The 20,743-nt window shown below is 54.9% G+C and overlaps 1 protein-coding gene across 6 annotated transcripts in view; it reads right to left on the bottom strand.

Annotated features, from left to right (window-relative positions):
- Window positions 1-20,743, bottom strand: part of Myo18a (myosin XVIIIA) — an 86,640-nt gene that overhangs the window by 4,571 nt on the left and 61,326 nt on the right. For all 6 annotated transcript variants that reach the window (XM_032913902.1, XM_032913903.1, XM_032913904.1 and 3 more), the window contains 19 exons: window positions 19,424-19,552; window positions 18,642-18,785; window positions 18,223-18,312; window positions 17,994-18,113; window positions 17,688-17,799; window positions 17,036-17,163; window positions 16,600-16,754; window positions 14,979-15,102; window positions 14,694-14,894; window positions 14,002-14,112; window positions 13,489-13,593; window positions 13,053-13,199; window positions 12,409-12,522; window positions 10,960-11,076; window positions 10,593-10,676; window positions 10,032-10,169; window positions 7,803-7,988; window positions 7,317-7,456; window positions 3,212-3,334 (listed from right to left, as the gene is read on the bottom strand). In XM_032913902.1, coding sequence (XP_032769793.1) covers window positions 3,212-3,334; window positions 7,317-7,456; window positions 7,803-7,988; window positions 10,032-10,169; window positions 10,593-10,676; window positions 10,960-11,076; window positions 12,409-12,522; window positions 13,053-13,199; window positions 13,489-13,593; window positions 14,002-14,112; window positions 14,694-14,894; window positions 14,979-15,102; window positions 16,600-16,754; window positions 17,036-17,163; window positions 17,688-17,799; window positions 17,994-18,113; window positions 18,223-18,312; window positions 18,642-18,785; window positions 19,424-19,552 — 2,468 coding nt within the window. The remainder of the gene's footprint in view (window positions 1-3,211; window positions 3,335-7,316; window positions 7,457-7,802; window positions 7,989-10,031; window positions 10,170-10,592; window positions 10,677-10,959; window positions 11,077-12,408; window positions 12,523-13,052; window positions 13,200-13,488; window positions 13,594-14,001; window positions 14,113-14,693; window positions 14,895-14,978; window positions 15,103-16,599; window positions 16,755-17,035; window positions 17,164-17,687; window positions 17,800-17,993; window positions 18,114-18,222; window positions 18,313-18,641; window positions 18,786-19,423; window positions 19,553-20,743) is intronic.

Below are 20,743 nucleotides of genomic sequence, written 5' to 3'. Positions count from 1 at the left end.
CTGCTAATTTCTATTCATTAGAACTTTACAAGACTAGCGGAGCTGAGGTGACGCCCACACGTGGGCTGAGTGCGAGTGGGAGGGCTGGGGAGGTGTCAGGTATCTCCTGGGTCTACTGTAGGGTGTGGCCCAGGGAAAGCTGCAACTCCAGGTCCATGCTAAGGAGGGAGGCAGCAGAGGAGAGAGCAGAGAGCAAAGTGGCTCATCAGAGTTCACAGCCAAGGTGTCACATCAGCTAGGATTCTTCTCTGGGTCCATCCTGCTGCGTGAAAGCTCTGTCGTGGGTGTCGGTGACACCCACACGTCACCTGCATGCTCGGCATGTAACCGTATGGAGAGTCGTTCAAGTTGAAGGTGTAAAACAGTCCCCATTAGCTCCTGGCAACCTTACTTCCTAGTTGTGTATCTTAATCTCTCTGAAACCTAACTTTTTAGCACGCAGAGCAGATCACACCTTTGTTAGGAAGTCATAGAAAGATTAGTTCCAAAAACATAGCCCAGGAGGCTCGGGGTGAGGTTAGAGCTCCAATCCAACATCAGCAGATCCAGCTGATTGGACTCAGAGCTCATGTAATAGCCAGGAGGCTCTCTGAGGCCCAAAGGGTGGTTGGGGGAGCCTGAGGTGGTGGTTGGAGGGGCAGGGAGCAGGTTAGTTCACAAAAGGGTGGGACACGCCATGCTGCACTCCATGCCAGGCGACACCTACTGCGCTAGTCACTCTCTGGTCGGTACAGGTACCGCATCATCAGGCTGTCGACCTCTTTCTTTCGCTGCTTCTCTTCCTTCTTTGACCGTCTTGGAGTTTGCCCCACTTCCTCGATGTCTGCCGTCGGGCCCTTTTTCACACTGGAGCGGCTGTGGCCCGAGACCGTGGAGCCACTGGATGAGGATGAGGAGTCAGATTCGGTCTCTGTTTTCTTTCTCCTGGATTTAGATTTCTTCTTGCTCTTCCGAGAACGTCCCTTCTTCCGCCGCTTGTGCTCTGAGGAACCTTCCGAGCTGGAAGAGCTGGAGCTGGAGCTGGGGCTGCTCCGTTTGCTCCTATGTTTGCTCCGGCTTTTGCGGCCACTGCGCGAAGAGACATCTGCAGCAGAGGCAGAGCGGCGGATGCTGGTGTCCCTCTCTGGGTACTCCAGCTGTGCACCCCGGGCACTCTGGATGCTCTTCCGGTCATCATCCTCAGAGTCGGGCTCCAGGCTGCTCCGCTGGAACGGCACAGGTTTGTAGCTCAAGACTTCGTTAATGGCAGCCTCTAGGTCTGGATCCAGGTAGGAGTGGCGGCTGACAGGTCGGATGCTGGAACCCTCAGTGACAGAGGCTGAAACTGAGGAGGAGCCCCGTGGCTGGGGTGGCACAGACAGGCTCCGGGCCAGTGATAGGTGGCTGAACTGTGAGTGTGCCTCACTGAGGGCCACGCTGGCTCCATCATCCCACTCATCCAGGCAGCTCTGGCCGAGGGATAGTCTGGATTCAGGGCTCTCCCGACTCAGGCCTGAGGCCCGGTTCCAGGAAGGGCTTACAGTCCTTGACAAGCTGTCGAGCCTGGATGTGCTACGACGGGAGCTGGGTGAGCCTGACAGTGAGAAGCTCATGGAGGAGCGAGCCCTATCTTCCCCAGAGCCTCGAGTGGCTGAGGAGGCCCGGCTGACCGGAGCAGAGACTGTTGAGGCTCGGTCAAAGTCTGAGCCCCAGCGCTTCTCCAGACCCCGGCCAGTGCGGCTCCCAGCCACTGAGAAGATGGAGCTACAATCATCCAGCTCTTCGCACCTCCTGCCCTGGGCCTGGTCAGGTTCCTCCCTGGGGCCCACACGGGCCTTCCTGGGCGGCCTTTCAGGGGAGGTGGCTCGCTCACTCAGGGTGGTGAGGAGCGAGTCCTGGTCTCCAGTGCCCCCGATGGAGTCCTTCAGGGTGAGCCTCTTGCGGTAGCTGAGGGAGCTGAGTACAGAGGAGGGTCTCTCCTCTGGCCCCTTGCCCTCCTTAGGGAGGCTGTTGAGAGCCGTCCTGAGTGGGAAGGGAGGCCCAGGAGAAGAAACCCAGAGCGAATGAATGACAGGAGAAAGGGGAGGGGAGAGGAAGAAGAGGAGGAAGAAGAGGAGGAGGAGGAAGAGAACGAAAAGGAGGAGGAGGAGGGAGGGAGGGAGGGGAGGGAGGGAGGGAGGAGGGAGGAGGGAGAGAGAGAGAGAGAGAGATTAACAAAAATAAAGACACAGGGGAGGGAGGAAGGAGGAGAAACCAGCACAGCCCTGGCAAAGCGGTGGCAAGAGCATCCAAGGAAATGAAGCAAAATAATTTGCGTCAGTGAAAATAGCTTCATGGAGAATGTCATGTAAATTAGACTATTGTTCTATTTCATCACTTTTCCCCCTCTAAAACGTTTAGTTCAATTTATTTCATTGTCAACTACCTGGAGCCTTGTGCCACACTGTGGTGAATGGCAGTGGGGCGGGGACGTGCCATTATCTGCAATAACAAAATGTTGTTTGGTCGAACAAATTAAACCAATTACAGGGGGCCGCTGGGTACCAGTGGTGAGGGGCTGGACTTGGGGGAAGGGGTCTGGGGGTGGTTGGAAAAGAAGGAAAGAGAGATCACTTTTTCTATCCAGACTGCCTACTGTCTCTGGAGAGGTGGGTAAGACAGCAAGGAACTCTGTGTGGGAGGAGTGCAGGGAATAGGCCAGTGATGGACCTGGAGTGGGAGCTCTGGCTTCTAGAAGTGGCTGTCTGTGTGATCAGGTTATGATTGGCCAGAAAATAGGGGAGCAACCCCTCCCCCCACGATTAGCAGGCATGCCTGAGGGGTGGGTGATGGAAAGCACAGAGGAAGGAGAGAAGAGAAGGAAAGAAAGGGCAGTGGCTTTGGGAATGGATGTGTTGGGGCTCTATGGAGGGCAGAGAGCCAAAGCTGTCCAAGGTTACTCTGTGCAGAGCTCTAGGATCCAGAATCCCCAGTGCCCCAACCAAGTCTTGATTTTAAAGGTACCAACAGTTAGATGTTTGCCGACCCAGTAGGTGGAGTGAAGTTAAACCTACCCATAAGCCCACACCCAGACACAGGACATTACCTAGCTAGGCAGCTCTTTGGTGTACTTTCCACAGGCTAGAAGAGTGTACACGTGGCCTGAGGGTTGCACCCTTGGTGCCATGATGCTGACCACCCATGACTGGTGGTTGCGATGACCTCTCCTCCCTGCTTGAGGCTGAGTGCTCACCTGGAACTCTTTAAGCTGCCATCGTCGGAAGGTGCCTTAGAGGGTCCCTTGTTCTTTGACAACCAGGACTTGACACCGTCGACCCGGTCCTCCAGCTCTGAGTCCACGTCTGAGTCGCCCTCACTGTTGGGGTGAGGAGCACAAAGGAAGGCAAGGCCAGGCAGGTGAGGATTACTTGCTGGCCAGGATGGGGAGCAAGAAGGGGGCAGGGAGCATCTTGGGTGGGGACCGAGTGCAGGCGGCATGCACATCAGTGAGTCATGGAGAACAGAAGGGTTAGAGTGAGCACATCACCCAAAAGGTGCCCATCCCTTCACTCGGCAGACCAGATCCTGAGGAGTATGGAGGTTCCACCCCCCAATCCCAGGTACGAGTGACCAGCCAGGTGAGGATGGGCAGGCCATCCACTGGCAGGCCATCCACTGAGCGAGTGATTCAAGCCTAATGGCTCTCGGTTAAAAAGAAGTCCTAGGGGCTGGCAAGATGACTCGATGCATAATAGCCCTTGCCACAAAGCACGGATGCCTGAGTTCAATCCCTAGAAGCCATATGATGTTCTCTAACTTCCACACATGCCCTGTAGCACACGCATATCCACCCACAGACATATATCCACATACACAAACACATGTGTATATGTGTGTCTGTGTGTGTGCATGCCTCAGACTGTGACTACAGCCACCACCATTTTCTGTCTTCCTTATAAAAGCTGGGTTGCTAGACATAGGACAGAAAACAGGGCTATCACCTCAGGTTAACCTGAACCTGGAGGTCTCTCTGGCTGCTAGCAACACAAACTTAAGAACAAAACACCAGTCATATCCACCTTGTGGTATCCCTGGCTCTTAGAAATAGGAAGGAAGAGAAGAGGAGAGGCCTTTCTGGGGGGTCTGGAGATGCCTTCAGGGTTCAGATAGCTGCAGGAAGCCCAGGGGCCCCGAAAGTCTCAAAGCAAGGTTCTAACTCTCCAGGTCTCTTCATCCCTCTCTCAGGCAGCCTCCAGTCCCTGCTCCCCACTGCTACTGCTGGATAGGCTGAACTCAGGACCTGCAAGAAAGCCTCAAAGAATCCAATTCTGGGGCTAGAGTCATGGTGACCCCTTCATGAAGCAGCGGGAGCACGGAGATGGTTTCTAAGTGCAAATGCTTTGCTGCAAATTCTGCAAAATGTCTGCTCCCTAAATTCCCCTGCTACGGATTGGCTAAGATTTCTCCTTGATGTAAATTTCCTTTCATCTGTGTCAACAAGAACGGCCCTGGTCCTGAATTATGTTCTTGAATAAATAGCCACATAGGCACATACATGTATACCCAGGCATGCGCAAGCGTGTGTGCATACACGTACACACACAGCAGAGGAAACCACAGTTCTAGGGACCATGAGAAAGTCATGCACATGGGGAAGGGGAACAAAGAGGCATATTTTATGAGCTCCCATCAAATACAGAATTATAACAGAGACAAGCCCTGCCGATGCCCCGGGTAAACAGGAGTTTAGCAGGCAGCCCCCAAACCACTAATGCAAGCTCTGTGCCCATTCGAGCCTGGCAGATTTACTGTGGTGCATGGGTCCCATGGAACACCAATACTACCTGATTTATACACCCGTGCAAAAATCCTCCCTCTGTAGCTTCAGAACCTGTAATTTATCACCGCCGTTCATAACCATATTGATTGGCTTTAGAAAGGAGGTGCTGTATGCATCGCAAAATCTATGTCTACATGTTAAAAGTGTTTCTGTATAAATCTCCCTTAATACTGCACTGTTTACTGCTTTCATTAAGGTTATAGCAATAACAACTGTATCTCTAAGTAAATCGAAACATTATTTTTCTGCCCGCCTTAGCATGCTCGCTCGATAACTTGGAGCTGTTGAGGACGGAGACTCTCTGCTATCAGTGGAACCTGCTTAGAATTGCACGTTCTCATGCACCTGCTTTGAGTGCATGCTGGGGTGTGTGTGTGTGTGTGTGTGTGTGTGTGTGTGTGTGTGTGTGTGTGTGTGTGCACGCGCGCGCGTTCACCCAACTATGCTTTAGAATATGATCTTCAATGCATATTTTATCAGCCCTCAGAGTTCCTTCTGCCCAAGAATGGCAGATGGAACACACTAGGGACAGATTGAGGCCCAGAATATGAATTTCCTTCCTTAACATTCAGAGAAGTCAGTGGTCTGAGAAGCTAGCATGCCTACCCTCACCTTCCATTCAGTTGCAAGAATCCAGACAATGTTAGGTTCTCTTCCTTAAATAATCAGGCCCGTAAACAAACTCCAGGGGCAGGCAGGCTCAGGGGGCAGTTGAAATTTTAAATGGTCGGAATTAAACCTCACGTCAAATACAATTTATGTCCAGGCTCATGTGCTATTAGTTAACTGGGAGCCGAATCACGGGGGAACAAACAAACGGAGACAGAACGGCAGGGGATATTAATTGTGTGTGACAACCGGGCTCCAGCGGCCCTCTATCACTGCTACACACTATTACATTTATCATTAGCTCTCCCGGAGTCCTTTGCACGGCCGCCAGCCCATCCTGGCCAGGGGAAGAGGCCTGCCAGGCAGGAAATTCAGTGCCATGCTGAAAAAACAACTTCCAAAAGCAACCCTGTCAAACTTGACAGAGGATCAGCAAATCTGCCTGAAGGCCTGCATATCAGCACTACTTCCCAGCTCCCCCACCAGAAAGAGGGGACAGAGAAGGGCAGATGTCCTAGGTCTCCCACCACCTGACAGACATACCGACACAGATGTGTATCCCCTCCCCACCACTGCCTGAGGTGCCTCCAGAGAGCAATATAAACACAACCCACTGTTTCCTCCCCCTGCCAGGGCAGAGCTGCCTGAACGCTTTCTCCAAAGGAGCAGCTGTGAGATGCCCCTCATCTTCAGCCCTCATCTGCCAAGGAAGGTAACAGAGCTTAAACACAAAACAGACCCATCCCTTTCAGGCAGCTTGGGTTCTGAGAGCCCAAGGGTGTAGACAGATGCAGCCCCACCACTTGACTCCCAGAGAGACAGCCCAGGGTGATGGCCACACTTGGTTCCTGGAGAGAAGAGGCTGGGACTTAGGCAATAAAGCCTCATTCTGGCTCCCCGGGCTATGAGGGTCAGTCTGGCCTTCTAGGAACCGTTTCGCTGCCAGCCGGTCTTTCCACCCCAGCCTAAGGACAGTCAGCAATGTTAGCATGGTAGACCAGCTAGAAAGAGTGTGAGAGGGCTGTGTCTGCATGCAGCATGCAGCAGGGGCCCCTGGCAGGAAGCCCTGTGTTAGGGATGGTTAGACACCCATGGGGAGAGGCAAAGAGCACGGCTCTAGTCCTCACAGTTTATTCTTTCTTTTCTGATATTTTGTCACCATATCCTGCAAACTGGAAACAGAAAAAAAAAAAAAAAATGGTGGGCAAAGGGGCCACAAGAAGCAGACAGGGAAATCAAAGGCCATCCTGAGGAGCACCCTCATCCGTGAGTAACGCCTCTTTCTTCAGTAAACAACATCTCTGCTGGGCTGAGATCGGGTACAAGTGCGTAACAGAATCCTCAGAACCAGGCCCAATTCCCCGCCAGCACTCATCCCAAAGGAGCAGGGTTCCTGGGCTGCTGTGCCCTGCCCTGGGCATGGGAAGGGACCTGACCCTGAGGCAGGAAGTGGGGAGCCTCTGGGATCTACCTAAGGCCCAGCTCCACCCCCACACTGCTGGTCCTCTGAATTTGTGGCTTTCTCTTCAGCCTAGGACTACAAATCTCTCTTGTTCTTCAAAACCGTTCCCTGGGTGGGTTTTATGCGAGAAAATCTCCAGCACAAGTAACAAGGTACCACGGCCCTTAAATCTCTGCTCTCCCTAGAGTAGGGTAGGCGCCAACGGAAATGCAGCTAAACGGGGAGATAACTCACTGGGAACAGGCAACACCAGAGCCTGGGCTTTGGGGGGCCTGGGAAGGAGAGCACAGGAGGAGAATGTGGTGGACACCCCCATGCCCCCAGCGCCCTCAGCCTCTCCTACCTGGGTCTAGCACTGGGAAGGTGATATGATAGTTTGGTTGTGGGGTATCAGGGGTTGCAGGTCACCTGAGGCCTGCCTGAAATGCCACAGACTCTACCTCTTACCTGTTGATAAGGTCCTCATTCTCATCACTCTCCATCTCATCCTCAATGGCGGCTTGCAAGTCCCCAATGCGTTTGAACGCCAGCTTTAGGTCAGCTTGCAGGCTTTGGTTAGCGGCTTCCAGACTCTCCAGGTCCATCTCCTGGGGTATGTGTGTATGTATGTTAGTGTACAGGAGGGCCACGATGTCCCCTAGCATCTCTGAAGGAGCCTGCAGCAAGTCACTCCCTGGCAGGCAGGAGCCACCCTGGTGCTCTTCTAAGCCTCCAAAGGGCTACTAGGCTGGCTGGCAGGGCTTAGCTTCACCTGATGAGGCCACCCTTGACTTTCTTGCCTGTCAGGACTGAACTATCCTCCTCCAAAACCCATGGTGAGGTAAGTATACGTAACAGGACTTGGGGACTGAAATGACCCTACACAGCCCTGGGTGGGGTGGGTGTGTTCTTAGCAGGCCTACAGCTTGGAACCTGTGAGGAGCAAGACATTACCAGTTCGTGCTTCTTGCGACTAGCCTCAGCTTCCTTCCTGGCAAGCTCGCTCATCTCCTCCTTGGTGTCACGGAGCTGTCGCTGGAGCCTCTTGTTCTGCTCCTTCTCACGGTTCTCAGCTGCAGCGCGCTGGTCCCGTTCCTCAGTCAGCTTCTCCATGTTTTCTTTGAGCCGACTGGCCATGCTCTGGGTGAGCAGGTTGAGAAGAAAGACCAGCAGGTAGGTTGTCAGCCAGAGAGGGACTGTTGGCAGGGTCTGGGCCAAGCCCTTGCCTACTACTCAGCTATGGCTAAGGGATGCTGGAGGTTTACTTACTTTTAACCCACCCTACCCCCGTCCCTTTTGTGTCTTCCTGTGTATGTGCAGGTGCACATGAATGTAGACCAGAAGTCAGCCTGGATTGTTTCTTAAGTAGCATCCATCTTGTCCTTTGAGACATGGTCTCTCATTGAGACCTAGAGCTCACCAATTAGGCTGTCTGTCTGACTGTCCAGCAAACCCTGGAGGTCCTCCTGTCTTTGCTCCCCAGTGCTGGAATTATAAGCAAACACCACTGCATCTGGCTTTTTACATAAGTGCTGAGCAAACTTAGGTCTTCTTCCATGCAGTTGACTAACTGATCTGACTCCCTCACCCCTGAGTTTTGCTGTCTATCAAGGAGAAAGATGCAGGGGTCTTTGGAGGAAAGGCTGGAGTGACTGTCACTCCAGAGAGACCCCAGTGGCTCTGAGCAGAGGCTGGCCTGTCATGGTCACCTGAGCTTTTTCAGAGAGGCTGAACTCAGAAGCTCCCAGAGCTACAGCCAGTGTTCTGAGGTAACTGGGTCTGCAGAGAGTGCCTGATTAAAAGAGTTGGGCAGAGAGATCTCTCTCAGCCTCGTCACTCTGTCTCCTTCAGAAACTCAAACGTGTTCTCCTTGGCAGCAGTAGGGTGTTAAGCCAGAAATGATTTGGAGCAGAGGTAGAGTGTGAGGGAGGACCAGTGTCCAGTGTCATTCTGCTGGCTACCTACCCCAGCCTGGGTCTGCAAAGTGACAGCCCAGGCTACAGGGTCACTTGGGGTCGTCTGTATTTATCTCTCAGGAGACCAACCCACAATATTGCCTTTTTGAGTAGAAGGGACTCTGAGAGATAAATGGGGTGACAGGTGCAGGAGGCAGAGCCTCCTTCCACCACCAACAGCCTCTTCCGGCCCCCAGCAGCCACACAAACCCTATTCTGTATGTGATGTGGGGCCTGAAATGTGACCACCCTGGGGTCCTGGAGGACAGGAAAAAAAGCTCCCTCTAGTCCTCTCTGGTTTCCCATGTCCAGGTGGGTCATGCCCTTCGCTGCCCGCCTATTTCCACCCCTCTCCTACCGCGGGCTCTGCTGACAGAGGGACTGCTGGGGGAGGGGCAACAGAGGAGCTCCCCATCCACCGCTCTGAACATGTTCTCAGACAGCCCTGGTGGTGCTTGGACAGATGTCTGTAAGCTTAGAAGAAGAGCTTCAAGACAAGACTACAGGTGAACACTCAGAGACAAGGTCCTGACGTCTCTCTCTTGTCTCTCTCTTTCACAGGGGGAGGGCTGGAGCATGCTGGTTACAGGAGATCAGAAGAGGACGGGGCTGGGGTAGAGTATGAAGTGGCCACTGTGGGGATGAAGGAATCAAGGCATGATGAGAAGAGGCCAGCCAAAAGCAGGGTGTTAAGGAGAAGGGGGGAGGGCGGTAAGGAGGGAAATGAAGTCACTGGAACAGAGTAAGAAAGACCTAGGACAGTAATAGAGGAAAAGAAAGAAGCAGAGCTGGAAAGGGAGGTGAGAAGTGAGGGATGGGGGGATGTAAAAAGGAAGGGGGAAGATGAGTGAGCCATGAGATGAGAACAGACTTCAGCCCTCGGAGCAGTGGTGCCATCCGCTGCATATTTATGACCCTACCAGAGAGTGAGTGGGGGGGACAGGAGGGGGAGCTAGTAGCAGAGGAAAATATGAAGACGAAAAGCTAAGCCGCTCTGGTCCCTTGGCAGAAAGCAGGCACGGATACAGAATGTAAAAGAGGCAGGCTCTGCAAGGCCCAGAGAGCAGGCCGGGCGGGCGGGAAGGGAGCTCCCACCCTGTCAGCTGGCCCAGCGGCTTGGCAGAGGACTGGGGAGCGTCTCTGGCTTGCATGGCCCTTCAGAGCATGCGCGGCTCCAACTGCTAGAGCTCTGCTTGGCTTGCAGTGAAGCACAGGAAGCTGAACCCACCTCCAGACGTTTCACTTGGGTCTTTTCGAACTCCAGGCGTGTCTCCAGCTCCCTGATCTTCGCTTCCTGCCTGCTGACAAGGGACTTGTCCACCATGGACTGCTCTAGGAACTCCACCTGGCTCTGCAGAGCTTGTAGCTAGGAGTGGAAGGAGTGGGAGAAGGAAGGACTGAGTCCAGAGTAAGTCCAGAAGGGGGCGGGGCAGCGACAAGTCTGGGACAGGCAACATCCCCATGGTGACTAGAAGGCCTGAGGCAGGGAGAGATTGACAGTGAAGGCTGAGAGGAGCCGAGCCACACCCCGCCTGCCCCTGCGCTTGGCACTGATATTGACTGCCCTTTTGAGAGGAAGAAGGATGTTATGGACCAGAGAGGGGACAGAAATGTGAAGCAAGGCAGCTGAAGCCAAGACATCTACCATGGCGACGTGGCTACACGCCTAGCTCTTCCAGCCAGCTCACACTGCTCTGTGGTAGAGAGAGACACCCTCCATACTGGGAGAGCAAGGCTTCATGCCCAGTGTTCCTGAACTCTCACTCCCAGGGGAACCCAGGGTACCCACCTTCTCCTGTAGCTCCTGCTTCTCCTTGTTGGACTCTTCGAGCTGAGCTTGGAGATCATTCATCTGTGCCATGTCCCGGGAGGCCTGGGAAAGGAGGGAAGGGGGAGAACGGGTCCCCAGAAACAGAAATTCAGCCTCTCCCCATCAAGGGCCAGGACACCTAGACTGTCTCTCTCCAAGGAAGTGTCTAGAGTCAGGTGTGGAGGCAGAGGCGAAAGCAGATGGATCTCTATGAGTTCAAGGCTTGCCCTGTCTACAGAGTGAGTTCCAGGACAGCCAGGGTTACACAGATCCAAAAAAGAAAAGAAAAAGAAGTCTAGTCAGGGCTCAGAGGATGGTCACTCTGATGTCATCCCTGGCAGGGTACCTGAGCCACGGCCGCCTTGTGCTTCTTCATCAGCTCATTCATGTCCTCCTGGTCCTCTTCCAGCCGGTTCTGAATCTCATTTTTCTCACGCTGAAGGCGACTCAGTTGCTCCTCCAGCTGGTCAGGGGCAAGGGTAGATCAGAGGGCATCAGGCCTCATCTTCAGGCCCTGGGCCGGCAAGTCCAAACCTGTCCCACCCATCCCACCTGTCCTGGGTGGGGAGATAGAGGAGTGGCCTGTTGGAGTGGGTTCTAGACCCGGCGAAGCTACCCGATAGGTTCTGGGTAGTGAGGTGAGGGACAGAGCTGTTTGTGTGGGGCAGGTGGACCCTGGGGCTTCCAGGTGCTAACTGATAGCTGCTTTCTGACCGTTCTTTCAAGGCTAATGAGAAGGAAGAAATTCTGCCCACAACAAATGACCCATCGTCCAGGTACACCAGCTAGACCAGCATGCACTCTGCCCATATCAGCCCACCGGGAAGGACTCTCGAGTTGGTGACAGCCCTGACTTGAATTTTGTTCTCCCTGGGGACGGTCCACTCTTGGGTCATCTAGCTCTCCCAGCCCGGGGGTGGGGGAGGGGAAGAGACAGGCACCAGCAGCTTCAGGAAATGAATGAATCTATTAGCCTGTAATTCCAAACCAAAATGACTGCGTTGGCTCCTTCTCTGCCCCATCCATCTTGTTACTGGGCTGTGGGGAGCTGGGGAAGCCTCCGCCAAGAAATTTATTAACTCAGATTTAAATAAAATGGTAATTTTATAACAGCCTTTTTTAACAAAATTAAGGAATTTGAATTACTCACCTGGAAACTGCTGAGGGGCACAAATGTCACAAGATAAATCAAGCCTGTGAGATTGGCATCTCTCAGCGGCAGCAGGGGTAGCTAGGGGCCATGAAGCCAACAGCTAAACAGCTCCTCCCCTGCCCCGTCCCTGGCCTGATGAGGGAGGTTCGGGTGGCCACATCCCAGGAGTGAACACTCAGCCCGATGGATGGATGGGCCGTGGGAGAGGTGGGGAATTAAAAGGGAGGCATTAAATAAAAGCTCTAATTAGCTGTGCTTGGGCTTGTCAGTGGGCTGGGCAGGGGGAGGGAAAGGCAGCCTAGCATCCTAGCCTCTTATCGGTGCTTCTGCTAATCTCGAGGCACCTGTTTACATCCCTCAGCCACATTAGCTGTCTTTATTTATGATTCCAGGGCCTGCGGCCAAGCTCCCAGAGGCAGGTGGTTAAACAGGGAGATGTGTACCCTGGCTGGCTCCCCTTCCGCCAGCCTTCCCTCCTCTCCAGACTCTGCTCTGAGTCGAGGGAAAGCAGAGGCCTGGGGTGGGAGAGGAGAGTGCTACCCTGCAGAAGTCCCTGGCATGAAAAGGCCTGTGTGGGGTGAAGACAGTCGTGGCTCAACTCTCCCTCAGCGCCCGGCCCTGCCTGTGGACTCTGCCCCTCACCGCTGTCTTGGCTTTGGCGATGTCGTCGATCTGCAGGTGCAGGTCTTCCATCTCCACCTCCATTGCTTTCCGTGCCTTCACAGCTGCTGCACAGGTGAATTCCGACTCTTCCAGCTGGACAAAAGCCCCCCCACCCAGGGGAGAGGCATCAGCCATGCTCTGGGCACAAGGGCTGTGCAGGGCACTGGCTCACAAGGAAGAAGGGGGTCCAGACACTCCCCCTGCCCTCCTCCGCCTCCTCCTCCCTCTCCTTGTTCCTCCTCTTTCTTCTTTTTTTTTTTTTTCTTTTTTTTTTTTTTTGGAACTGGGGACTGAACCCAGGGTCTTGCGCTTGCTAGGCAAGCGCTCTAGCCACTGAGCTAAATCCCCAACCCCATCTCCTCTTTCTTCTTGAATGTCAGTCAAGAGCCACAGCTGCGCTGTGCTGCATACACTGTTCTCTCCTCTAGTAGCCATGAGGCCTCATCCACACCACTCTAGGACAGCCATGCTGTCGGGCATACACAGACCCTAGGGAACCTGACTGCGCCGAGTGGCTTGTCCAGCCATCTTAACTTAAGAGCCAGCAAGCTGTAGAAAAGGTAATTGAACAAACGAGTGTCCTGGCTACCCCTGGAACCAGTGGATTCAACTGAGCAAGGTACCTGGTTCTTCAGCTGGGCAATCTCCCTCTTGCTGGGGGCATTGTTCTTTAAGTGGTCCAGCATGATCTGAGCATCTGCCAGCAGCGCTTTGGTGCGCTTCAGGTCTTTCCGTAACCGCTTCTCTGACTCAAAGTCCCGCTGGTTCACCTTGGGGGACACCGTGCGGGAAGGCACTGAGCTCCACCATTGGACTTCCTTGCGCCCTTCCCAAGCTGACTGCTAACTCTATCAATCCTCACACTCTCCAAAATGAGCAAGGATGCTCTCCTGGGTGTAACAGGATTGTGCTGCCTAGCGAGAAAGGCCTGGGCGGCGGATGATGCCCTCCTCAACCCCGGGACGGTACCTGCTGCAGAGCACCACCCACCCCCAGCGTTCTGTCAAGATCCCCGGTCTTGGGCCAGTGGAGCGGGTAGCTGTGGGGGTCCCCACGTACCTGGTCGCTGAGCGTGGAGAGCTTGCTCTCCAGCTCCCGTTTCTCGCGCAGCGCCTTCTGCTTGTCTTCATACTCCTCCTCCAGCTGCACTTCCATCTGCTTTAGCTGCAGTCATGGGGACAGGGGTTCACTGTCCTTCTTGTGCATGGCCAGTGGTCCCTGCCCATGCACACTGGGTCTCATCCCAGGACAAGGGTGTGGGGATGAGTGTGCTTTAGGGGTAACCTAAAGACGTGAATGGGGACAGCAGGCCACAAGCCACTAGAGCCACTGTAGACGCCATACAGTGGGGAGTGGGGGACCCAGTCAGCGAGGCTGGCTGAGCAGCAGGTGAGGAGCTGCTGCTCTTTATGAAAGGCACAGCCGGGGTCAGACCTGAGTCCTGAGAGGACTTACTGGTCCAGCATAGCAGTGCGATACAGGGGGCTAAGGTAGAAAGACACGGCCCGTCTCTGTAAAGCGGTGAGAAAGAACAGGTCTGTATGCCAGCCTAGAAGGAGCTGGGATCCTTACCTTCTTCTGACATGACTGCCGGGCCTCTTCCACCTCCTCGTCCCGACTCTCCATCTCCTTGGAATGGGTCTGTCTCATCCGCTCCATCTCCATCTCCAGACGCAGCTTGGCCTGCGGGTGGGTCAGGAAGAGGTTCCTTCCCCAGCCGGGCCCGTCTGAGGTGCGCAGGCCACCTCCACCCCAGTCTCCTTGCCTGCTCTACTTTGCCCTGGCAGCCAACTTCTCCATGGAGGCTGCAGACTCCTTACTAAGTGCCTGGCCAAGGCTCGGCGGAGGAGGCCGGGAGGGGGAGATGATCTCGGATCTTTCCCTCCCTGAGCAGGTCCCCCTGAACTGACTTGGCTGTTTAGCCACCTGCTCTGTGGGCTCCTGGCCCTCTGGCTGCATTATCCTCTCTTTTCCTTTCTCTCTGGATCCAACCAGGATCTGCTTTTGTGAAAAGTTCTGTGGGGTTCAACTATCTTCACCCTGTGGCTGGCACAGACCAAGGACTCATACATTTTATGAGTAGGTGAATGAGTGACTGAGAGGCTGGCTGGCTGGCTGGCTGGCTGGCTGGCTGGCTGACTGACTGACTGACTGACTGACTGGATAAATGAATGTGGACCTTGCCCTTACCTGGCCTGTGTTAATGATGAGGGTGGCGATACCTCTTACTGTGCTTCCCCCCTCCCTTGGCCAACCCCTGGTACCTGCTCCAGCATCTGTATGCTCCCAGCCTGTTCATCCAGCTCCTCTTCCTGATCCTTGACCTTGGCCTCCAAGTCCCGGAGCTGCTTCTTGACCTTGGCCAGAGAAGCCTCATCCTTAGACTCTTGAGAAGAAATGTCCTGAAGCTCGGCCTCCAAGGAAACTACCTTCTGGGTAAACCCTGCGATATCCAAGTCTTTTTCCTAGAGAGAAGGAAGAGGAGGTTGACGCTGGGCTGTCCTCAGGTCTTGGAGGAGATGGAGAAGGAAGTGGGTCAGTCTTGGTACCTCCATCTGCTGCTTCAGGCTGAAAGCCTCAGCTAGGAGCATGTCCTTCTCCCGCTGAAGCTTCTCCCTCTGCAGCTTCTCCCGCTGGGTCTCCTCATGTGCCTGGGAGAGCTCACTGTCAAACCTGTGTGAAAGCATGGTGGCCTCATCAGAAGGGCAAAGTCCAGGTCTCCAGCACCCAGCAACTGTCAGGTGCCATAATATATAGGGACAAGACACCAAGTGGGTGTAAGGGGGTCCCACGCACTGCTTCTGGGAAAGAGGCAGGCCAAGCCTTGCCTCGAGAGACAAATCTCTACATTCTCCAACAGATAAAAAAATAAGGTGCCGGGGTGAGGGCAGAGTGCCAGCAGGGTGAGTAGAAATGATGTTCCGCGTGTACCACTCTGTGTACGACTCAGCAACGTCAGGTACAGCTGCTGCCGTCAGCCCCACCCCTGGCATCTGCCTCTGGTCAGTACCAGAGTCACCACCAGGGTACCCCATGCTGGGCTGGACAGCATTCCTGCTAGGCCCAGCTGGCAGTGTGCTCTGAGGCCCTTGGTCCAAAGCCACCCCTTGATTCCTCTGTCTTCCGTCCTTCCACCTCCTGCCCAATGACTCTAGATCAGGAACAAACTGCTGAAATCCCTCTCACACCTTCTCTGCATAGCTAATCAGGTTCCTGTGGAAATTCCACAGCCCCCTCCTCATCCCACAGCAGAATAAAAGTAAGAAAACTCCAGGTAGCTGAAACCTAATAAGTTGCCCAGCGGGGGTGCAGCGACATGGTAACTAGGCCAAGCTGGCACCTTCATTGGGGTTCCTATGAGTGCCAGTCTTTAGGTAAAAGGACAGAGTGGGGTTAAAGAATGAGGGAAGTAGACTGCCTGGCTGTCCTAGAGGGGACAGAAAAACCTTCTGAGTTCTCTCGTCCTCCTCAGAGTCACAGGTAGCAGTTCCTCAAGAATGTGACAGGGAGTTGGGGACCCGTAAGGTAATTAATTCATTACTGGGAGGAGCGGGGGCTCGGCTCTGCCCCTCTCATTCCCAGGGTCACAGGGTAAGGTCACCCTTCACAAAGGTAACTGGTACCTTTATAGAAGCTGGCAGAGGGGAAACAGTTGCTGTTCCCGCTCCCTAGGGCACCCCACTGTTCCCAGGGTGTGTGGGCTCCTCATGATGCTAATAAAAGCGTCCCATCCCATCCCCAGCCAGGGAAATTAATTTAGATTGGATTTTCTCCTATGAGGGTTGCCCCCTCCTTTGTGCCATTACCATAATGAGATGGAAGTGGCACGGTAGTTTAATGACATTAGTCAGGAGAGTGTGTTATGCAGTGGAGGCAAGTGAGAGCGACTCAGGCAAGGCGGGGTGGGGGCGCCAGGGCCAGGAACCCCGTGGTTCTGGACCACCTCTGTAAAGCCTGTCTCCTATGGTTGGGACAGATGACAGGGACACTTCAAGTAGAACACATGTGAACAGATGTGGCCTTCCAAGTAGACACAGCCCGAGTCCTCCTGGGAGATCAGGAGAGAGCCTGCTTCCTGTCACAGCATGGATGACCATGTAGATGAGGGTTTTGGCCAAGTGCAGGTCCTGTGGCTTGGAGGCTCTGAGAGCGCAGGACGGGGCCACCTACCTCCTCTGCTTCTTTTCCAGCTCGTGGTTTCGGACCTGCTGGCCCTCCAGGTGCAGCTTGGTGTCCTGCAGCTCAGCTGTGAGCCGTTGGCACTTTTTCTTGAGCTGCTGCAGTGCCCGCTGACTCTCGTCACTATCTGCTTGCAGGTCCCCAAGCTAGAGGTGGAAGAAGTGTGCGTGGTCAGCAGCCGCCGAGAGGCTGGGATGCAGGGCGAGACCAGGGTGCAGGGCGAGACCAGGGCAAGGCAGAACCAAGGCGTAATACCCACACAGTAGTTCCTGGTAGCCCCTTCAGGACTGGCTAACGGGGTCTGCCTGCCTCTGGCTTGTTTACCAACAGACATGGCACTGAGCCCCATCCCCCACCCCCCCCTCCACCCCCCCCCCCCAGCCCCCAGCCCCATCTGCACAGGCCTGGGCTCCCTGGCCAGCCTCACCCGCCTCTCCAGCTGCCTCCTGTTCTGCTGCTCCACCTCCATCTTGTCTTCCAGCTCCTGCTGAAGCCGCTTCTTGGTGAAGTCCACCTCCCGAACAGCTCGCTCGTACTTCAGCCGCCACTCTCCCCCTGCGGGGTTGGGGCAGACAGCTCCTGAGTTGTCAAGGGTCCCCAGGGAGGGGCAGGCAACCCAGAGATGGCCAGAAGGACTTAGGAGTCTTAAGAACAATGGCTAGAAGGAGCCACTACGAAGGGAAACTCTAGAGAGGGTGACAGGACCCTCTATCTTCTCCCTGGAGGCCTCCAGGTCCACGGCCCTTGTCATTACCGCAGCGGTTCAACCAGTTTGTCTTCGGCACCTTGACATTGCGCTTTTGAAGTCTTTGCCTGGTTGGCTTTTGAGACAAGATCTCACGCACCTCAGGCCATCCTTGAGTTTACTCTGTGGCCGATGACCTTGGACTCGGTCATCTGGGGTTACAAGCACGCGCTACCATGCCTGGATTTAGCAACTCTAATTTCCCCTCTATTTACTGTACTTTAGTATGGAAAGGGCTCAGAGAGGGGAGACAAGGCGAGACAGGGCATGTGATTACCCAGGGATGGGCAGACACCATCCAGGCCTGCGCCCCCCTCCTCCGCTCTGCACGCACCTGCGTCATCATCATCCACCTCCCCGTTGATCTCGGCTGCCCGAATGAGCCGGGCCTCCATCACTTCCATGTCCATCGCCTCCATCTGCTTCTTCAGGGCATCGTACTGGGTCTGAAGGAGACGGCCGGCCGTCAGCCTCGCCAGTCCTCCCCAGTGTCCTAACCAGAGGCCATGCGCTTACCCCAGGCCAGCAGAGATGTGGGACTAGTACGGGAGAGCAGCGGCTTCGGGAGGGGAGCAGAGGGTGGCGGTCACCAGTCGGTCACCAGCCTGCGGTCTTCACCTGGTCTTCACCTCTAGCTCACCTGTAGCTCTTTCATTTCCTTCTCAGTCCGGAGCCTCTCGGCTGTCTCCGCGTCCAGCAGCTGGGAGGCGGACTCTCCTGTGTTGCGTTCATCAGTCAGCTCCGATGTCAGCTCTGAGATCTGGGGTTGGGGGAGGGGGTGGTCACTCAGCCAGAACTCTGGGCTCATGGGCCAGGGCAGGGGGCTTTGGGGCAGTGGGCTAGTCTGTCTGGAGGCGGGAGCCGCTCACCCGGGTCTCCAGCCGGTCACTGTTGAGCCGAAGCTCGTTCCTCTCTTTCTCCACCTTCTCAAGCTTGTTTCGTAGCTGCTGGATCTCCTCCTGCAGGGAGCAAATGAGATGCTGTGAGGGGTGAAGACCCCAGGTCTGTCCCCGAGGACACAGAGGGGAGGCACAACCACAACGGGAGAGCCTCCCAGGACTCCTGAGCCCAGACCCTTCTCCATAAGCAGTAGATGCCTGCCATTTTATCCTAAGAAGCTACCTAGGGTCCAGACAGCATTCCAGAGGGACAAATGCTTGATGGGAAAGCTCAAAGATACCAGCTCTGTCACCTGATGCCAAGAGTACCTTAGCCCAAGACAAACCAGCAAGACCCTTGTATACATGGAATCCCTCCCAGGACCCAGCAGGCCCTGGAGGTCACGCACGTCTTTGTTTCGGATCTGCTCCTCAGACAGCTGAACTTGGATGAGGGGCCGCACAGTGGTGAAGAGCTTCCACCAGGGCCAGTCCTTCACCCCCTTGTTCTTCTTGATGTTCTTCTGCACACAGCGGATGGCCAGGTCCTGGATCTGCAGGTGAGTTTGCCACAAGATGGACTTTCAGTTCCCCCGGCCAAGCCACTTCCCGCCACCCGCACAAGCCCTGGGTCCACTCCCCAGGACCCTCGACCCAGAACCAGACCCTTTTCCTGCCTACCTTGGCTCCCACAGTCCCTCACCCCTCTGAGAGTGGGCGGGCCCAGGAGCGGTGCGCAGGGCACTCACGTCCCACTGTCATTAGGAATAATTTCATCTGCTTTATTTGCTGCCTGATTATTTCCAGCACCCTGGCCTAGCTGTGCTATAAAACCTAATCTTGCTGAAACACAAGAGGCGGCGGTGCTGGCTGTTTTATGGACTTGCTAATAAGAAAAGGAGTCGCTGACACAGCTCCTTAATCTTCATAGAGCAGCCCGTGAACCAGAGCCCACCTTTGCCTGGGCCCTGCTTCCCCCCACACTCCCACAACAGTACCCTGGCTGGGGCACATGCCCACACCGCTCGGCACTCAAACACTTTTCCCACTCTGGCCCAGGCACGGTGCTCTCTCGGGAGGTTCCCGCCTCCTTCTCAGATGATGACTGCTTGGCCTCCCTGGCACGTATCCTGCGTGCCCTCCCACAGGTACTCTGTGTGCCATCTATGCTGGGGCGCCCCTAGAGCAGCACCTTTCTCTTCTTGAAGTGCTGGCGGGCAAGGTAGCCCCTGCAGGCTGCCTGGAACAGGGTCAGGTGTCTGCTGGTTTCCTCGTCTCGTTGCTCTTCCAGCCGCGCCAACGTGCCTGCCCGGAAGAACACCTGTCGGGGAAGCAGTCTGGTAAAAGCAGGAGGCTAGGCTGGGGCAGCAAAGAGATGAGATGAGGTGCCAGGGGGACAGGCAGCTGGCGTAGGGAGCCAGCAGCCTAGGGAGTGTGGACCCTGGTTCGAGAACAGCCTGAAAATCCACTTGCCCAAGAGAGGAGGGGAGGTGCTACAGCAGGGCAGCGGGGGAAGGGCCAGGCCCAGGTGGAAGGCTAACTTCAAAGAAATGACTGTGGCACACAGAGAAGACGCCAGGCAGAGGAACAGGAAGCCCTCACCGGTCAAACAAGAAGGGGAGGCCCTTCAGCTCTCTCTGTGATCCTGTCACTGCTGGGTGGCACGGCAGGCTACAGGGCCCAAGCACTGCTCTAGCCACCTGGCATCAGGTGAAGAGTGAGACGGTGTGTCTGGGTGTGAGAGGAAGGTCTAAGATCTGCATGTGGGGGGAAGACTAGAGTGGAGGGGGGGCCCCTGCCCATCCCCCTCCTGCTCAGCTTCATTCCAGCCACCTCCTCTTTCATGTCGGTGCCCCACCCCCACCCCCAGGTTTCACACTCTTATCAAGACGCTGGTGAGGTGGGTGTGAATGGGCCCAAGCAAGGGACCTGCCATACAGGTTTGGGGGCCTGGAAGACAGATGTGTAGGGAACCTGCTGGGCGCTGTTCCTCTCACTCTTAGCTGCCCTGAGCACTGGCCTTATGAGAGAAGTGGAGCAGGGGATGGTGACTCTGGCATCCTTGACAAGGCACTAAGTATACACCCACCCTACCTGGGACAGAGCACAAGAAATCTCCCTCTGAGGGCCTCATAACCTGAGTTTGATCCCCAAGACCCTGGAGTGGAAGGAGAGAACTATCTCAAGTTATCCTGACGACCACATATGAACTGTGGCACGCACACATCCATAAACAAACAAGTAAATAAATGATATGATGAGTAAATATAATTTATCTTTAAAAAGAAAGGCAGGCTGGAGAGGTGGCTCAGCAGTTAAGAGAAGAACTACCTCCTCTCCAGGAGGACTTGACTTTGGTTCGAAGCACCCATCTCTGGTGGCTCACAATTACTTTTTAACTCTCGTTCCAGGGGATCTGATGCCCTCTTCTGGCCTGTGTGGACCTTCATACACATGGCATACATGCACATGCATATGTGCACATATAAGCAATATATCTTTAAAAAGGGTG

Source organism: Rattus rattus, chromosome 9 (assembly GCF_011064425.1).
Source record: "Rattus rattus isolate New Zealand chromosome 9, Rrattus_CSIRO_v1, whole genome shotgun sequence".
Classification (NCBI taxonomy): domain Eukaryota; kingdom Metazoa; phylum Chordata; class Mammalia; order Rodentia; family Muridae; genus Rattus; species Rattus rattus.
Note: the sequence above shows the minus strand (reverse complement) of the source record. Positions and strands in the feature narration are given on the sequence as shown.